Source organism: Misgurnus anguillicaudatus, chromosome 14 (genome assembly GCF_027580225.2).
Source record: "Misgurnus anguillicaudatus chromosome 14, ASM2758022v2, whole genome shotgun sequence".
NCBI lineage: Eukaryota > Metazoa > Chordata > Actinopteri > Cypriniformes > Cobitidae > Misgurnus > Misgurnus anguillicaudatus.
This window is the reverse complement of record NC_073350.2, coordinates 25,394,047-25,414,468: the sequence shown is the minus strand read 5'-3', so window position 1 is coordinate 25,414,468 and position 20,422 is coordinate 25,394,047. Positions and strand designations below refer to the sequence as shown.

Below are 20,422 nucleotides of genomic sequence, written 5' to 3'. Positions count from 1 at the left end.
AACATTTTAAAGATATATAGGCCAAAACGCCTTTCCATTGTACACTACATTTGGACACAGTTGTCGGAGTTCGCCCCCTAGTGGCAGTCGTAATGAAATTTCAAGAAGAGCCTATAATCTATGAATATATTTATACTTAATAATTTACTTATCCGTAATCTATCGTTTTTAAAGGATTCAAGTGTTACTGATAAAGTTAAACAAAAAAGGATTCATAATTTTGACCTTGCACACAGTGTTTTGATTGGAGCACACTGAAATACATCACTTCTGATCGGCGGTGTAATCGCGCAAGTTTTTTTATGCATTCAAAGCTTAAATTGTATCAGAAAATTATGCACCCGCAGATGGTTAGCACCCCACGCAGCCCCTTTCCAAGTCTCCTTCCGTCATGTACAGTACACACAAAGATGACCGGCGGGCCGATAAAGATGATTGGAGGGCCCCATTTGGCCCGCGGGCCGCCAGTTGACTAGCTCTGCTGTAGACCAAATAATAAATCTGATATTAAATCTAAAAAAAAAACAGTTCAACTTACTGTCATGCTCACCCCTAAAAACAAGAAAATAAAAAAACTAGTTAAAAGACTGCATTATTATTATTATTATTAAAATTATTATTATTATCATCATCATTGTTATTATATAATAATAATAATAATAATATAATAATACTTTTTCTTTAATAGTTACTATTATAATAAATATTAATTATTTTAATAAATAATAACACTTAATAATAATCATACTCATAATAACCGCAACAACAATAATGTTAACTATATATATATATAAACACACTAATGTACACTATTTTGTGTGGAAAAAAAACTCTTCAGTAGCAGATTTGAAGTTGTTGTTTGGTCTTTAGTCTTTTGACCCATCCCTCCCTCCTCTTTTCATTCTTCCATTCCACACATTCTCCATGCTACCAGCGTCACGCATGCGCACAGGAGCTCACGGGAAGCCATGTTAAAGTTACAGTCAAGAACCTGGTACTGAGATTTTCTTCTGACGCCGTATGTTTATTTTCTTCAGCTCAGTTTGTGTCAGGGCCCCGAAAAAACCCCAACACTGACAGCAAGAGATCAGAGTTCCCGCGATGAGTTTCGATCTGTCCAGGAGAAATCCGCAGGAGGATTTCGAGCTTATCCAGAGAATAGGCAGCGGCACCTACGGGGATGTCTACAAGGTAAAAATGTATTTTTATACAAACAAGGCCTTTCCAATGGACAACGTAGTTTGGTTTAAAGGGTCTAAGAGATTAGCTAAAGCAAGTATAAGACAAACGCGTGCTCAAATTAGTTCGAAATGAAGATTGTGTTTCTCTGAACTAGATCACTTCAGACTAAACCATCAGATCGTAAGTCAAAATTAAAAACACGAGAGACCATCAAAAAAACCGAGCTGTCAAAATCCTAAAAACACTACTATTTGTTGCTATTTAACCGCATGTATGTTATTTAACCCACAATCCTTAATTTAGCGTTTATTTACATTTGGATAAACTAGGCCCCAAGCTTTATGACAACTTGTTGGTTTTATTCCCAGCTGCTGTAAGTTACTGTATGCTCGCAATTGTGATTGTCAGATAGATTGTGTACGAATAACACTTGTGAGGCTTTGTTACGATGTTGCTCCCATTTCTGGTTGGAAAGTTGCGCAATATGAGCGATAAATTTGAGTCAGGCCTTGTGATGTCAGCGCAAGTTTGAAGTTGCCATAGAAACGGTGTGGAAAAAGGAGGATGGGGCAGTTGATCAGAGATGCTGTTGTATTTGGGGTGGTTGACTTGAAAGATGTTTACAAGTGGTGTGAAATGTGCTGGATAATCCGTAGATTTATCTGAAAGAGGCTTAAGATGTAGGTCATCAGACTTTCACCTGTCACTCAGGGGTTAAGTGGTCAAAGTTGGCCAAATGCTTAACTGTTTACATATTATACACGCTTTGTTTTTATTAATACATGCATGCATTTGGCAGACACTTTATCTAAAATGACGGATATGAATCCGTTGTTATCAGAATGTGTGTTACCTGGAAATCTAACCCTTGACCGTTCCCAATTTAATACTTTACAAATTAAGCTACATGAACACAATAAAAATAGATTGAATTTTATCCGCAGATCTTCAGAGCCATATGCTAGTTTTGAAAAGGTGTTTTAACTGACATAGCATGTAATGGGATTAAGTTCAATTCTGTTTGTGCTGGTTGAATGGATTTTAGATAGCAGATAACAGATTACGTTGGCTACTGTCTGTTGTAAGGACAGCTACAGATATGCAATTGTTCGCTGTGTTGCTTTCTTAGATAAGCAGCTGTAATCGAGCATGTGACTGAATATTTAAGTTTGGTAGACCAAATGTAACAGTGTAGGAATTGGGCATACTTATATATAAAGGGATCAAATGCAAAAGCTGCTAAATGCCACCTCATTCAAAAATAAGATAATAAAATTCGCAGAATCTCGGCATGTATTATACATTCACCAAATATTTTCACTGCATATCCACTTATTCCCGGCCTCAGACAATTCAGAAATATTTCTGGCTTGTTGGTAGAATTCTTTCAACGCCACGTTGATTTTTTAGCAAAGTCCTCAAAGTTCATAGAAGGCAAATGTAAGACGACCGTTTAAACATTTAAAGGAGCATTTCACCCGTGGAAACATTCATCTTTATTAAAAGTGTATCATATTTGTAGTTGAAATGTAACATAAATTTCGAATTTGGTGCCTATTTGATTGAGAAAAGATATAGGACTTCCTTCTTTCAATGATGCAAAATGATGATTTTTACATCATTGAAAGAAGGAAGTGCCACACTGAATTCCATATTTCTCCTGTCTCAGGGGAAACAGAGGGAATGATGCCCGACCATTCCAAAACATGACTGGAGTTCTAACTATACAAAGCTTAATGCAAATGGGTGAAGTGTCCCTTTAAACTTGGGTCCCTAGTGAGTACTTAGACCCAGTGTCGGGGCTACATATTGGCCAGGGTGCCACTGGCTCACTCAGATTGACGGCTGGCCCACCCAGTCAGAAGAGACACAAAATATTTTTGCGTAAAAGCCAAAGAAATCATGCATTAATGATAATAATCTCTGTAATGATCGCTCAAATACACATCATTCAGAAATAACTATTTATATAAAAAAGTCATTAGTTTGCACGTTTCTAAAGCTTGCATATGTGAACATTCAAGCAATTTTAAAACATTTGTGTGCAGTTAGATGTTAAAGTGAGCTGTTATACTGTATAGACACACACTCATAAGTGCTCGCACGGAGACGCGCGTTTTAAAAGCACGCAAACACAAAATCGTTGACAGGACACATATGCACACAAAATTATCTACAAAACCCACAGTTTTGACGAGTATTCTCATAAAAACAGTCAGTTAATGTCTTAAAGTTAAGAAAGAATCAGATGTGTGTGTCAGTATATGGATCCATGCTTATTCGGTCTTGATAAAAAAACAACGTTATTTTGTGTTTTGGTATAATATGTTTGCGTGGTTTATGGTTAAAAACACATTATTTTCCACTAGTGCTGCACAATTAATCGCATCGCAATCGCGATGTCAGCCTGTGCGATTATATGACAGCAAAATGTTGCAATTATATATAAAAAAAAAATGTGTGGACTTGTTAACACAAACTTTCTAATAACAGTTTGATGATTTTCCTTGCTGTTTAAAAAAAGAAAGAAAAACGAACAAAAAAGGCAGTGCACGTGTGGCATGCACGTGTGTGGTGTGCGTCGTCACTTATACCAGAGCAAAGATGGATGCAGAGGAGGTTGACAGTGATCTGGTAGTAAAAAAAAACTCTATGTCTGTTGTATGGCGGTATTTTGGATTTAGGATTACTGACACTGAGCAGTTGCTACATCACGTGGCAATACGAAAACATTTCTAGTTTTACAAATACAAATTTTAGTTAAACTGTGTGTGGATTTTCCTTAAAACCCATCAAGTTGACTCATGATACCATTTAGTATAATCGCAATCGCACATCGCAATATTAGCATCAATAACCGCAATGGGAAAAATTACCCAAACCGTGCAGCTTTATTTTTCACATACTATACATTTTTGTAGCTCCAGTCCAGATTTCACTCTCTTCCTAAAACGCATGGATTCATGTACAAAACTCATCGATTTGAAAAGCTCTGTGTCCCTGATTGGCCAGCTAATCTGTATGTCGTGATTGGTCTGAATACCTCTGACGTCAGCTGGAAATGTGACGCTCCTTAGTATGTTTGAAAGATTTGTGCACAATGCAATCAGGAGTTAACTTACAGGCTGAGTCCGCAACGTGAGGATTATGATAATGTCGGTCTTGTCTACATCACCAATTCAAGGAAGTAAACTGTTGCCTACAATGCATGTGTTTGCTGTAGTCCAAGAAAATAGATTTACGTGAAAGACGATAACTCGTGTCATCGTTTACTTTGGGGTATGTACCTTTTGCATATCGTTAACATGTACTAATACACACTTACACACCTAGGGAAATGTAAAATCGTGAATCAGACAATAGGTGCTCTTAAAATACCATGCAACAGGCATTTGATAGTGTTTGTTTGTCTACTGGATATGCTTGTTTTTCCTAACAGTTTGAAGTAAATCTAATGTCGGCTTGCTTCTGATGGGTTTTAAAAGGCCTGAAAGCATACAGAGATGTAAAGTATTGATTGGGCAAAGAAAGTAAGTATTGAACAAAAGGCCTGCTGCATTGGTCTAAGGATATAACTAATTACCCAGTTTGATCAGCTTATATTGGCTATGTGTCAAATGTTGGTGATGCTATTTTGATAGTTCTGCTTCTCTGTATTCTCATAGTGGTTTTGTATTGATTGCATTTTGGCGTTAACAGTTTGAGAAATCGTTGCATGCAGTGTGTGAAAGTATAAATGTGCCATTGTGTAAAGATAGTAAGACAAATATAAAAAGAGAGAAGTCTATTGAAATGGTCCATGCTTGTCCGGTTCAGACAGAATGCATTGCTTCTCCTTCAGAAGGTTGCTGTGGATAGATGGTTGTGTAAGCTCATCTATCACACGACTCTGTGTTGCTGTTTCACTTTTGGCCTCCTTTAAAGACACCAGTTTCTTTCTCTCGCAAGGAGTTTGGCTTTTCGCTGCGTGAGTTTGTTCGAAAGGCCGGGTCAGTCTAAACAGTAGATCTTTCTCTCCGTGGGGCTGAATACAAGCTGACGCCAGTCCAGACGGTAAAATGCAAGGGATTGAGCAAAAAGGTGGATGTTCGTTCATGTCAGCAAAACTAAATCTATTTATTTCTGACCACAGAGGTTTGGTTTCAGTTTTTACTTGCATTTTTGCAAATAAAATTACCTTAATATCATTGCACCTACATGGTTTGGTAAGATCAGGTCGTATTAGCTTACATTTTTAGCTTTTAGGTTTTAAAGGTGGACTTTGATAAGAAATTCTGGTATTTGACCCTAAAGCATTGATTTGACCTGCCTGTAGGGTTTCACGGTGGATTAAAATTACAATTCCCCCTCTATTAGGTTAATCCTATTTACTTTTCACGCTACGGAAATCTCGAGTTCCTTTCAAAGACGGATAAACACTTATCCTGTGATTTCTAATGGGAATGATCACCTTTAGATCATGAGAAATAGTGTTCAGGGATCTAAATGTTTGTGAAAACATTCGGACAGGATGAAATTCAAGATGATTGAATTTCCTTGATTTGCTACGTGCGGATTCCTGCGGCGCTGCTGATGTGAGGGCATTTCTGAATTGACTTTGTCGGGAAAAAATGATCATTAATTATTCACCTGTTTCAACAACTGGGCACTGCTCCATCCTGTAACACTATCGTGCTTCAGAGATTGGTAACGGTCAGCTTTGGGACATGTTTGCAACTCCTGACTTTCAATAGTCCTGACAAATATGCTCAGATATGTGTTAACTGAAATTTATTGGAATATTGATATTACAGTACACTGTAAAACTTTTTTGTCAAATCAACTCAACATTTTAAGGCAACCAGGTAACTTACTTTTTTAAGTTGAACCAACAAATCCTTTTTTTACAGTTTAACAGTAAATATAAATAAGTCTGTTTTTTAACCCATGTAGGGCTGTCAAACGATTAATCACGATTAATCGCATAATCGCGATTAATCACATACAAAATAAAAGTTTGTGTTTGCATATTATATGTGTTTGTACTGTGTGTAATTATTATTTATATATAAATACACACACACATGTACACATTTAAGAAAATAATTTTTTAGATATATTTTTATATGAGATATTTTTATTTATTTATATATATAATATAAATTATATACAAATATAAATAAATATATATTTACACGTAATTGTTTCTTAAATACATACATGAAAGTTTGTGTATTTATATGTACATAATAATTATCCACAGTGCACAAACATTAGGGGTGTAACGATTAACCGTGCAAATGCGCGTTTTCTCAATAAATGAATTTGAATGAATTACGGTGAAATCCAGGCACATCCGAATGCCAGTTGGCGCTCCCGTACAGAAACTCCCTTTGTGCCACAGAAGAAGTAGCATTACAAATGCTAATCCAGGAATTGTCTACAGGAATATTTATATCACTGTTCTTCAAATTGTTTCAGGTATTTTCATGATAATAAAGAATATTTTGAATGATTTTGTTTAACGAGTGTTGCTTTTTTAAATGCACGTTATAAACGAGTCCGACTCATCATGATTTTAAATTGATAAGAACTTCCTACTGACCAAATGCCGTAGTACACGCACAAGCTGTGCATGAAACAAAGAATCGCAGCCTTGCGATTCAGAATCGAATTCAGACAGGCATTTTTAATGGGACACGGTTGAATTGTTACATCCCTAACAAACATACAATAAGCAAACACAAACTTTTATTTTGTATGCGATTAATCGCGATTAATCGTTTGACAGCCCTAAACCCATGGTTAGGTAAAGTATGGACAGACCCAAGAGTTGGTTTTAATTAACAGAAAATGTCCATATTTTACCCAACCATGGGTCTAAACAACCCCACTATTTAAAGAGGATAGTATATGCAGCATTTCACACATTTCTATATGAATGATAAGCCGACATAATGTTTATATACAGTTTTACGATTTCTGACACCTTCAGTCATCACTGTGAGGATTTTGAAATGTGTTTTCGGCTCAGTCTCCCTCTCCAAGTCCTTCAGGCATTAATCATTGTGTAAGATTTTTGTACCTGTTCCACCTTGTTTTTGCGACTGTCTGTTCAGGGAGGTGTCAGATCTTTGTTTGGACATTCTAAGGAAAACAACCAAGATTCATTAGCCGGAACAGACACAGTCCCGGAATCTTTTTCCCCAGACCCCCTAACAGGAATCTCGCAAAGCTGAGGTCAATGCACTCAAGCCAGTCTCATGAGTTTTATGCCTTCACACTTTTTTGAAATTCACAACAAACTGGATAACATTGATTCTTTTAATAGAACGTCCTTGCCATGTAGCCTACTTATGTGGCCTTGAGATTTCTCCAGATTCTGGAAACCAATGCACTTTCAACCTCCTCGCATCCTTTTAATGAGTAAGCAGAAATACACAGCAACATGACAAAGTAATCTACTGTCCTACAAATGAAGCCACGGGGGAAATTGTATTCTCCCATAGTGAGTGTAAGCGACTGACATTCTACCTTTGTTTGGACAAGAATGTGATTTACTTAATTATGTTTGGTTACAGAATTAGAGCCAGACTGATTAGGCAGAAATGGACAGTCAATCGACCATATGTTTGTAATGATTTGTACTCGCAAAGCATCGATTCTTGTCATATGGGACCAAATATGTCATTTGACAGATGCTTTTTATCTAAAGCAAATTGCAGTGCATTTAAGCTAAACATTTTTATCAGTATGCATCTTTCCTAGGAATCGAACCCATGATCTTTCAACTTGTAAAGCAATGCTCTACCAGTTTTCCACAGGAAAACTATAGCTCACAGACCACGTCTTAAAGGGATAGTTCACCCAAAAATGAAAATAAGGTCATTAATGACTTACCCTCATGTCGTTCCAAACTCGTAAGACCTCCGTTTATCTTCAGAACACAGTTTAAGATGTTTCAGATTTTGTCTGAGAGCCTGTTGACCCTTCATTGAAAATCTACGTACTGTATACTGTCCATGTCCAAAAAGGTAATAAAAACATCATCAAAATAGTCCATGTGACATCAGTGGGTCAGTTAGAATGTGTTGAAGCATCGAAAATACATTTTGGTACAAAAATAAAAAAAATTACGACTTTATTCAGCATTGTCTTCTCTTCAGGTTCCGTTGTGAAGCACATGCGTGAGATTAAAGTCATGACGTACGACGCGGCTGACATGTTAGTTATCTGGTGCGCCCCAGCTGTAAGTTTGGAAAAAAAACTTCGCAAACATGTCTGAGGATAACACATCATCCACTGCAGTCACGTGACTTTAAGCGAGCATGCGCTTTACAACAGATGCGGAAGAGAAGACAATGCTAAACAAAGCCGCAATTTTTTGGACCAAAATGTATTTTCGATGCTTCAACACATTCTAACTGACCCACTGATGTCACATGGACTACTTTGATTATATTTTTATTACCTTTCTAGACATGGACAGTATACCGTGCATAGATTTTCAATGAAGGGTCAACAAGCTCTCGGACTAAATATAATGCATCTTAAACTGTGTTCTGAAGATGAACGGAGGTCTACGAGTTTGGAACAACATGAGGGTGAGTCATTAATGACATTATTTTCATTTTTGGGTGAACTATTCCTTTACTGATTTTTACTATTTCCCTATTTTAAAGGTCTACTGTGTATGTTTTTAGCGGCACCTTGCAGTGAGACTGTGAATTGCAACCAACATCAAAAGGGCGGGTATATCTTTTTTCCCCAGCACATACGCAATAAAAAGTATTTCTTATTCAAACTATTTCTCTACCAGGCCGTCAGGGCAGCACTGATTCGCAACAGTTACAGTATATAAAAAAATTAGGATAGATGAAGAAAAATTTATTCGGCTTTAGACCACAGTACACCCCTCCCTTTCGAAACGCGTAGTGAAGCTACGGGAGCCGCCACAGGACAAACATGTTATTGTCTTATACAACTTAAGGACAAAATTCGCTCTATAGAGCAGTTTGTCTGTTTAGGGCTAGTGTAGAAACATGGCTGCACGAAATGGTGACTTCCATGTAAGGGGACCCGCGGTATATGTAGAAAAAAAATAGCTAATTTTAAGTTAATAAAACAACAGTTGGTGCTTAGTGTAGTAAGATATTTTAGGTATGTATATTATGTTGCATTTCACTGCACCTTTAAGACATTCTAAATAGCTCATGCTATACGTATTGTTTATATTGTACACGGTCAGGACCATAATGCATTTCTTGTCTCAATTCCTGTAGCTTGTGTTGATCCTGTAGCTTAACTGGTATTTCATTTCCTTAGCAGCGTAAAAGATCATGTGTTTGATCCCAAGGAAAACACATACTGATAAAATGTAATTGAAGCGTCTGCCAAATGCATAAATATAAATGTAGCCTTATTCTTATTCATTCATTGAAGTGCTTTAATTGTGTTGTCAGTTTTTTACATTTTGTATGACTGATTATCAGCTCTTTTGTTCCAATACTTAAGATTTAGTTTGTTGATGGTAGACTCTAAACAGGCCATAGTCTCATTTGTACTGTAGTTTCATATTCATGCTATAGCACACTCAGGTACGCTCCTGTCAGCATGCACTAGAATTCTTGGTGCATAATGTACTCTGCGTTTAACTGCAATACAGCATGAATAATGAATCGGATAAAATGTTTGATAAAACCGGTGCAGAAAAGACATTAGAGAGGAAAACGGGTTGTTTATCGTAGGTCAGTACTGCATTGGCACGGTAAATTGTTAATACAAGGCATCAAATTCGCCAGGCAGTGCAGAATATGATTGGCCTAGATTCGGCTGGTTGGGGGCCAAGCTTGCAGTGATTTATCCCCCCTCTCTGTAATTACCTGACATGGCAGCCGCTCGCAGCCCGCTGCGTGCTGCACCTGTGCAGGTGGAGCGTTCGGCTGTCGCTCTGCTGATGGGGGAAAAGGGCATTCAAAAGTATGTGGAAAGTTGGAGGGTTACATAGCAGGTTTTAATACCAAAGTACTTTATGAACTGTAGTGTGATAGGTTTCTGCAGTTAGGGTTCAACCAATTATTACAATTCGACAGCTCAGTGAAGCAATTGTGAGGTGTTAAAGTCAAGTCGCACGCTGTGTGAGTTGTTTCTGGCTCGGTTGACCCTGGTAAATGTACCTTGACGGATGTGTTGTACTCTTCACATTTTCACAGTTCCAAACTTGCTTTTATGTGTTGTTTCCCACGATCTTTGGCTTTTACCTTTATTTTGGGCCAATTGCAGGCTCATTACAAAGCATCATCCACGCATCATTTTAAATCACAAGCTATTGAGCACCGTGCCTGGATGCTTGATGAAGTTATTGATCCGTACTAATCTGCATGCCTTTACCATAGACGTTGGTAAGTTGTGCTTTCTCGCCCAGATCATTCAAATCGAAACAATTTGTTTATTACCAGCTTATGGGATATAAGAATACTGTTAGTTGTTTACTTTCACGGCTGTGTTTTTTTTTATTTTTGCACTGGTAATTCAAAGCAAAGATTTGATGTAACGTGCTGACACAACCCAACGTTTCATGCATCTCGTACACCTCAATGTGACATACCATACGCTCCGCGTGTTTACAGTGTAGGTCTGATTTCAGGTCTTCATATCTTCTCGTTGAAAGCATTCATCAAGATTTTCTTCAAAGCGCTTCGCAACAGAAATATAAACTGTCTTGAGTTTTAACATTTTTGACATCTCAAAAGTGAATCTTTAGATGATCTATACAAAGATATAGCTTCTGACTTTGCATCAGTTTCTTCTTGCATCAGTGTTTTGCAGCATCGCTTTGGATGCTGCGTTGTTTTCCACAGGGAAATGTTTATGAGACCGATCATTGATCATGCATTAAAATTCTTCACACGACTTGACTCGAAAGCCGTGCTGATGTTTGGTTTAGACCTGAATAAATGAGTTTCATTAAGACGTATTGGAATTAAATGTGGTATAGAATGATGTCAATCTTGAATGAATGTTATGACTGAAAGGTTGGTGCAATAATTCCTTGTTGTCATTAACTGAAAAATGCTGCCTGCATCTCAAATCAACTGATTAAGTGGGCGTCATTTGACTGTTTTGTGATGTTATTTTGTGCCTGATTTTTCTTGTCCACTAGTGTTATGTTGCCGGCCATGCTCTGCCTTGTCAGTTTACCCCTCACCCTGGTGTTTTTACAGATCTCACAGTGTTGCTAGGTGAAGGAAACAGAAATACTTTGACCATTTTGACATCTTAATTGAATTCGGGGCTAATTTGGTCTAATGTTTTCCTGCTGTCACAACTTGAATAATTGAATAATTCACAGTGGACCAAAAGACAGTGTTTCGACTTGCAAAATTAGTCGGTCCATCTGTGTGGTTGTTAAATGTGTTGTAGTGTTTTTCTATTTTGTATCTGTAAGTGGTCAGTGTTTGTGTTGTGCTTTAGATGTGTTGAAAATCTCTTCTGAATCATGAAATATTTGGGACTCGGTCCATGTGAATGTTCAGAATTGTGAAAGACAGAAAAAAAAACATTCTGCTCTATGATCACTGACCAGCAGAAAATTGTCAGTATTCACAGTCTGTATGGCACGTTGCTAATGCGTTATACTTCCATTTGAATTCCAACCCTAATGCTTACCTTATATCTGTAGTAGTCAACCGAGAACAGCCATTTATGATACCAACTGTAGTCTTTGCAGGCCGACAAATTGCTGATATAATGTACATAATACCATTTAAATTAGATTTATTTAGCATATTTCTTTCTTAGTGTTCCTGAACTTCAGTGGAAGAGCATTGCATTAGCAGTGCCAAAATTATAGGTTCAATCTGGAGATGCACCGTCCTGGCTGACGCAGCAACATTGGTTCAACCAATGGGTGGTATTTTCTGATTGATCAACCAATGGAAGAAGATAAGCATTGTTCGGGAAACCAAGCAATTCATTTATCAGGCTGGATGATGTATCGCCCCATCACTACTTGCATGTGTATACCATTTAGCTAAAGCCTTGTTTGACAATCTAATAATTGGTCAGTCAATAGTAATGTTGGCTTTCAAGCCGATTGCATGCTCTCTAATCACCTCTGAAATGTTTCAGCAGTGATCACAGTTATTAACACCAGAATAAGTGTTGATTATGTTCTCGTGTTCTTCTCCTATAGGCGCGTAATGTCTCTACAGGAGAGCTGGCAGCCATTAAGGTCATCAAACTGGAGCCAGGTGAGAATCTTTCATTCATTTCCTATTTAAGTGACAAAGTCTATGTGATCATATTCTCTCTCAGTGCAGGATTTTTACTTATTTAGGGTGATGATGTGGCTTTATAGCTAAAGCTGAAGATTGGTAAGATAAAGGTTGTAGGTTTGAGCGCTGCAAAGAGTGGCTGTGAATTTATAATAACGCTTTTGACTAGTGCACTTACTGTATCTGCGCAGTACTGTAAGTTGCTTAAGATAAAAGCAACTTCCTTTATAAATAATGAATCATAAAGTGATGTTGTTATCAGTCAATATTTAATCTTTGTAATATCATAGTGTGTTATTTGCTTCTTCGCCTTATTGGTGTTGAGTAATTTTTTTACATGTGCATCACACATCCTCTCACTTACATTAATTCAATGCAGAAATGACACCAAGTGCTTTAGGCCCTTTAGAGTGGTGTGAAATGTTTAAGAGTAGAAATACAATCCACCTTTCCAGATGTATACTGAAGGTGTTAATGCTCTGATTAAGGATAACCCTGATGATTCAAGTCAGTCGAAAGGATTTTGAAATAGAAAATACAGGGAACAGCGGGGGAAGACATCAAATGGGGTCTGGGGTTTGATACGGTTTGACAATATTGAATATCAGTGTGACGGTAAAGGATGTACCCGTTTAATCCATGAGTCGCCTGGATTGATGAATGACATCCTTTGGCTTAAAGAAAAACTAGTGGAGTGCGAATTTCATTTTGATTTTATAGCGAATCTATTTGTGATTCGTTTTGCTGTGCCAGCAGTAATTGCAGGAACAATAGCAGACCTCAAACTGTTTCGACTGGTTTGGGATTAAAGAGGAAACAAATCACAAGCCACAGCCATCTTCTTCTGAGGGCTTTTGACTAAGCAAGTTTTACTAAGTTAAACTACATAATTTTCGTTTATGGCACTAAACCCGTAGGCCTGTTTGTTTTGCCCAGTAAGGTTTAAACATTGACCAAGAATTCAGCAACCACTCACATGCGTTGATGCAGATGGAGCGAGTGCATTAGTCAGCTTTCAGCCTCAGTAATTACCACATGCCTCTCATTCCAGAGAGAGAGAGAGAGAGAGAGAGAGAGAGAGAGAGAGAGAATGATATGGGGGTTTTGGAGGCCTTGCACTTTGCTTTCTCCGCTGCAGGTCGAGATAAGTGAATGTTTGTATGTGAATGTCCATGTCTGCCGCATTGCTTTGCTAGAGATCTGTTAAGCTGTGTTTAAGATGTGTAAGTGTGATATAGTCCAAGTGTTTTGGATATACCTGTCCAGACTTGAAACAGCCGAGAAACACGCACAACAATGCCTGCACAATTAGTTTTTGGTGCATATTAGAGCAACGCCATTAGCAGGGTCATTATATTTACATTTATGCATTTTGTAGAGGCTTTTAACCGAAGCGAATTACTGTGCATTACAAAGTGTAAATTTTACCACTACTGGGGATCGAACCCCATAACCTTTTGCGATACTAACGCAGTGCTCTACCGATTAAGCTGCAGGAACTTGATCGTCAAAGTGTGTGGAAAAACAACTTATGCATTTTTAAAGAAGGCATGGTACGTCTCGATCTTTTTTGTCTGTCTGTATTGGGTTAGATCTGTCTAATGAGTGTCTATGGATGAAAGGAATGTTATAAATTTGATATGGATGATGGATGTAAGATGGATGATGTAAGATGCTAGTTATAACTGCAGTTCAATCATACCGCATGTCTAGCGTAAAACCTACAAATGTCCATTAGTCTAAATCAGGTTATTTTTTTAAGTCCCTGTAAAGAAAAAACGGTGGCTCGATAACACACTTGAACCACCGCCCATGGCTCCGCCTCTTAAGGCAGGTGACACACTGGATGTGTGGCGTGAGCGTGGCGTTTCTGTTGCGTCTCAGCTGCGTTTCAGCTGTGTCACGTAAACTGTGTCTTAACACAGTGGTTCCCAAACTTTTTCAGCCTGCGGCCCCCCTTGTGTACAGTGCATTCCTTGCGGCCCCCCCAAAGAAAATTTGTGACAAAAAACTGTTCTAAAATTCAACATTTTAATAAAAAAACATTAAATTATACAAAATGTGCTTTTGGTTAGTAGCCTTATTTTTTTTAGATTAAATTACACAGAATTCACTTAAATTAATTCAATAAATTAATGTATTTCATAAAACTGGGGCCCCCCTGGCACCATCTCACGGCCCCCAGTTTGAAAACCATTGTCTTAACACACCAGAACCGTGCCTGACGCGGCGCTACACAGAGGGATACCGCAGAAAGACCAGGCTCTTGTCTTCACTACAACGATTCAAACTTTTCACAAACCTACGCCTACACCTACTGATAAAGCACACCGTGACGGCAAAAAAATGACTATTTGACAGGTGCAATATTTTAAAATGGATATTATTTATTTATGTATTTTTTAAATGACATTTGTATCTGAATTTATGTCAACCTATAGACTTTCAAACACCAAAATGTCATTAATTAATATGTATTTGTGTACAAAATGAAATATAAACATATTTTGCTATTCTATTTTGCCTGGAAACGCTTCCATCTTGCGTGAAAAATAGGCTTCGGTTCTATTTCTAGCAAGCACGCGTTTTCCGCTCGGGCTGCGCCTGAGACGTGCGTCTCATGCAGGCAGTCTGCAAGCCCGAAGCCGAATTAAAAACGGACACGCCACGCAGCTGAGACGCTTACGCCACGCATCCAGTGTGTCACCGGCCTAACACAACCGCGAGCATTCATTCAGGTTGTTGCTGTGTTTGAAAGTTGACAAAGAAGGCATCTTTCCTGCGAGTGGGTGTGGTTTCAGTGCAGACAATGGACACGCCCCCACTGCTTGAGAGCAGAGAACACTGGCTATTTTTTCAAGATCCAACTTATTTTATTTACTTGCCATTTTTCCATCATTTAAATTTGGTTGGGTGGTTAATAAAAAAAAATTATGTTGTGTGATAAACTGAGAATACATTTAAAATTACACTTTACAGATCTGCCATTGGCTGTCAGCGATGCGCCGCTGTTGTCCCAACATTCGAATTAAGGCAACTGGTTCCTCGTAAGTGTACGATGGCCACTAGGGGTGCACCGATAAATGCCGATATAATATGTGGCCGATAACTATACTGAATCGCACAGCTGATTTTATTCACAGCTATTTCATGTACTACGGCTTTTGATCAGTAAGTCTTTATCGAATCTTAATCTGAAATCACTGTTCGACTGGTTTATAACATGCATTTGAAAAAGCAACACTCGTCAAACATAATCATTATACAAATTCTTTATTATCATGAAACTACCTGAAAAGGTTTGAAAAACAGCAATATAAATATATCCTTAAGCCATTTCCTGGAGCTGTGTATCATAGCGTGTGTATAGTTACTCGTCTGCAGCGCACATTGAGTTTATGCACGAGAGCGCCCCCTGGCTTTTGTATGTAGTGGCATTTCAGCGTAATTCATTGAGAAACATAGCAAGCATCATCGGCCGATATATCGGTGCACCCCTATTGGCCACGATGTCCCCTGAGGACCATTTTTTATTATGTCTTGATAATTGTGTTGGTTTGCATGGTAAATGTGTTGCCAAGTTGAGCAAACAAATCAATTATTAGTCCCAGATTTACCTTTACTTTTCAAGCAAATCAATAAAAATACGGACTAATTAGAAAAAGATATTAACAACGCTGTCCATCTGATGTGTTTTTATGTTGATGTCTTTGTATTTTGTTCCACCTCGACATCAATTTGCAGTTCTTATTAGCATGCGACTTGTATTCCTGACGCATTGGACCGCAAAGGCGTTTTTACTGTTCTTACCCATTAATGTCTCTGAGCTGGCCTTTACAAAGCGTCAGGGGGAGGAAACGCACACATGCTTGTTTTAATCCCGATGGGTCTCCTCACTCTCTCACAGCACCATAGGGATCAGGACATGTCTTTGAGTTTTGGCTCATTAGTTACACATAATCAACAGGAGGTCATCTGAAAACGACCCGATAAATTTGTTTGCGAACAAACATGCCGACACAAACACAGAAACCTGGGGAGAGCTTGTGCGTGGGGCATCTTGGGACGCGTATCTGTGTGTTGAGATGCGCTGATTGTCGAAAGAATTACATTCGGCGCACGACACCTTGACCAGGAGGCAGTTTGATATTATTTGTGTTTGTGTGGAAAAGCTCTCGTATGTTTCATTCAAAATTGATGAATCTATGAAATTGGACTTTAGAAAGCAGCGATTTGCCACTTTGAAAGGCCTGCAGAGGCAATCAATTTCGGTGTCTTTTTCAAATCTTATCTGTGTGTGCGTTGCCAAATACTGTATGCAGGCACACACAGCTACAGTAACTGTGTGTTCAGACGCTTGGTGTGCACAAACATTGGTGTGATTTCGGGCACCTGCGTCGGTGTACTGCTGAACAGCAAAGGCTATTCTTACACCATAAAAAGAAGGGTGACCTCATGAGCAAGCACTTACTTGCCTTTCCTTCCCTCTTAATGTCAACCACCATACAGCTTATTCACTGTGACAAGTTTGAGCTGCATATTGGCAGACGTGCGGTCAGGTAAAATGTTCTTCGCTGAGCCAGAGGTGGACACTTAAAATCTACAATTTCACTTTTCTGCTTCAGTTTGAACTTTGATGTCCTTGGACGTAGAAGAAAAGATGAAAACATTTATTGCCAATTAGTCTTGTGTTTTACTTTGACTTTCTGTATCAGATTATTTATTTGCTCAGTCATTATACATTTGAAAAGAGAATTTTGATGTATGCCCACCACAAAGCTTCACAAAGGTTTTACTTCAGTGACTTCTTTAAAGTTACAGTACATTTATGCATTTGATCTACACTTTTATCCAAAGCGACTTGCAGTCAATTTAGGCTAATTTTTTTTTTAAATCAGTATCTGTGGTCCCTTAAAATTAAACCCTTATCATCTGCATTGCCAATGCAATGCTCTACTTGCAATAAGCTACAAAAATATAATTTCTGATCTCTAGATATGGGCTAGCTCCATTCTTCATTGTAAGGCCCAGTTCAGACCGCCATTGTCTAGCAGTTGCAGAGCATCATTATCGCATTCATTTCAGTGGAAACTTGGCGATGTCCAAGCAGGTGTGCACACTAGTGTTGGGTGATATGCCCCATTTTAAGTTCGTCCTATCGTCCTTATTTGTTCATTTTTTACTCATTTATGACAAGTCACTTGATTGATGGACAAAAAGAAGCAAGGGCAACACTGTCATGACCGCAACCTTTTTAAAACCGATGCCAACAGATCAAGATGACAACATTAACCTGATAAGGAACACTGTGCCGTACACGGTACACCCCCTCCCACGTGAGGCTGCATTACGTCATTGTAACTTTGAAGCATTAAATCTTTAAAATATACGGTCATGCGGCACATCATTTGAAAGCTTAGACTTTCAGGATTCCATTAAGCCCACACACAAAGCATAATATGATTTTTAGCAGTCATAAAACTGTAATGTAGTTGTTAGTTACCTGAATCGGGCGGCGCCGATTTAGGATGTTTACTTGCCTTCAAAATCTTCCCTTTATCCGCTTCGATGAAATTGTTCATAAATCCCCAAAAGTCCAAGGAAATGGATTATCCAAGCCTTTTAATCCAAAACGATTTGTTCATCTCACAATCTTGACGTTTCTGACCAAATTACGATATAAATAGTGTATACAATTAGTTCACTAACGGACATCCGTTCGAATCTCACTTTTCATTCACGATTTATAATGAATATATTCGGATGTCACGTTTATTGTGCAACGTCTGAGGAAGAAATAGGCCCCCTTGTGGAATTTCAGTCGCTCCATTAGAGGTTAAATCCAGGTGCATGCAAGAAGGAATCTGCTCACGTTACATGTTCTCTCACGCAAAGTAAAACCCACAAACCCTCTCATGCAAGGAAAGCATGCAATGCGCATGTTAATGTGAAACTATGATGATATTAATAATAACCATCACCAGCTATCGTCATAAAAGCCTGCTATTGGCGATATGTCTGACGATCGTCGATACACGATACTATCGTCTGACGGCACAACCCTAGTGCACACCAAAGCATTTTATGCCAGCAGTCGGCATATGTTTTCAATTGTTTTTAAAGGAAGAGCAGCGCTTTTCAAAAGCAGCAGCACCTGGCAGGTTTTGTCCACATTGTGCGCCGGCTCTCTGCGTTTTTTCACCTCTGAGTGATGAAAGTTAAAAAAATTCAACTTGGGGAAAACAATCATCTCATCAATGTCACTTCTCATTCGGCTGTCCAATCACAGTGGAGGAGGGCCGGGACAAACATCACAACAACCAACCAGTGCATCATTCGACTGATATACAAAGCAGCAGTATCATAGCAACTAAGGTGCTCAGCTGAAAAAAAGCTGGAAAGCGCCTACAGTGGGCGTCTGCGTGGCGTTTTGTGCCGCTTAGATGTACATGCCCCCTGATCATTTGTGACAGGAAGTGGACGTGTCCAGCGATGCAACAAAGTTGAGAAGATAGCTATATGCAAATGATGAGCGACTTTAGGCAGCAACTACCAATGAGGTTACCAATCACGTTATCCGTCTCTCGTCAGTTACTGCAGTGGATGGTATTCATTTGTTTATGACAAACAAAATTGGTAATGCCTCCTAACGTCCTCATTGAAAGCGACTGGCGACACAGAGAGAAAGGTGCTGGCAGTCTGAACGGTTCATAAGTGAGACTTTTTTGTCTGTTTTATTGTCAGCCAGGCAAAATCATAAAGCTCATAGAAAAGTAGCATATTTGTTCAAAAGGGATTTGTTGAACGGTTATATAACTAGTAGTTACCAGCTAGCATATTTGGAGATCACAGGCACGCTCCTGAGTCCTGACACATAGGCTCAAATCAGTAAAGTTTTTTCTTTTGTCAGAATGCTGGCCATGTAGACACAAGGTTTTAAAACTGCTGCTATTCGGATGGGGGACGTTGGGTGTGTGTGTTTGGATGCTATGTCTTTGTTGGCTCTGATTCCCGCAAGGCATGTAAAGGGAAGCGGAGGAGAGGAGGTGCAGGAGTGGAGGGGGGTCGGTATTAGCCGGCTGGGAGCACCAAGGCGCTGCGGGCGAGCGGGCGTTCATTTAAAATGCATGGGCTCTGAGGTCGGCGGCCCTTAGAAATGTCACTAGATGTAACGGGAGTGAAAGTGCCAGAACTTCGAGTCACTGCGGAGTCAGATGTGTGTTTAATGCATGTGTTGGCAAGGGGGGTGGGGGTGTGGGTTGGTGTGTGGCTGCTGTATAGAGACTTCTTGCATCACAGGCGCAGCTGTTTTACAGTCAACAAAGATCTTTAGACAAATATATTGCTGACATGCAAATGGTTCTCAAGTATGAGGTCTGAAGTTAGAACGTGGGAGAACATGGACCAAAAGACACGAGAGATCTCACAGAATTTGTATGCACAGTTTTTCCTAGAAAAGCTTTAGTCAGACACAAGTGATTTATTTGTAATTTGCATGTTAGCAGTAAAGCCTCTAGGTTCAGTTATAGGAAAATTAGAAAAATATAAATTTTTAAGGGGACATTTCATGAAAATCTGACTTTTTTCCATGTTTAAAGGAATAGTCCATTTTCTTAAAAGAAAAATCCAGATAATTTACTCACCACCAGTTCATCCAAAATGTTAATGTCTCTATTTGTTCAGTCGAGAAGAAATTATGTTTTTTGAGGAAAACATTGCAGGATTTTTCTCATTTTAATGGATCTTAATAGAGCCCAACATTTAATACTTAACTCAACACTTAACAGTTTTTTTCAACGAAGTTTCAAAGGACTATAAACGATCCCAAACGAGGCATAAGGGTCTTATCTTGCAAAACGATTGTCGTTTTTGACAAGAAAAATAAAAAATATGCACTTTTAAACCACAACTTCTCGTCTATCTCCAGTCCTGTGATACGCCAGCGTGACCTAACATAAATGCGTAGTGACGTAGAGAGGTCACCT

The 20,422-nt window shown here is 38.7% G+C and overlaps 1 protein-coding gene across 4 annotated transcripts in view; it reads left to right on the top strand.

Annotated features, from left to right (window-relative positions):
• Positions 1 to 929: 929 nt before the first annotated feature.
• The window catches only part of map4k3a (mitogen-activated protein kinase kinase kinase kinase 3a), an 84,557-nt gene continuing 65,064 nt past the window's right edge, over positions 930 to 20,422 (top strand). For all 4 annotated transcript variants that reach the window (XM_055183180.2, XM_073876146.1, XM_055183179.2 and 1 more), the window contains exons 1-2: positions 930 to 1,191; positions 12,356 to 12,413. In XM_055183180.2, coding sequence (XP_055039155.2) covers positions 1,102 to 1,191; positions 12,356 to 12,413 — 148 coding nt within the window. In that variant the 5' untranslated portion in view covers positions 930 to 1,101. The remainder of the gene's footprint in view (positions 1,192 to 12,355; positions 12,414 to 20,422) is intronic.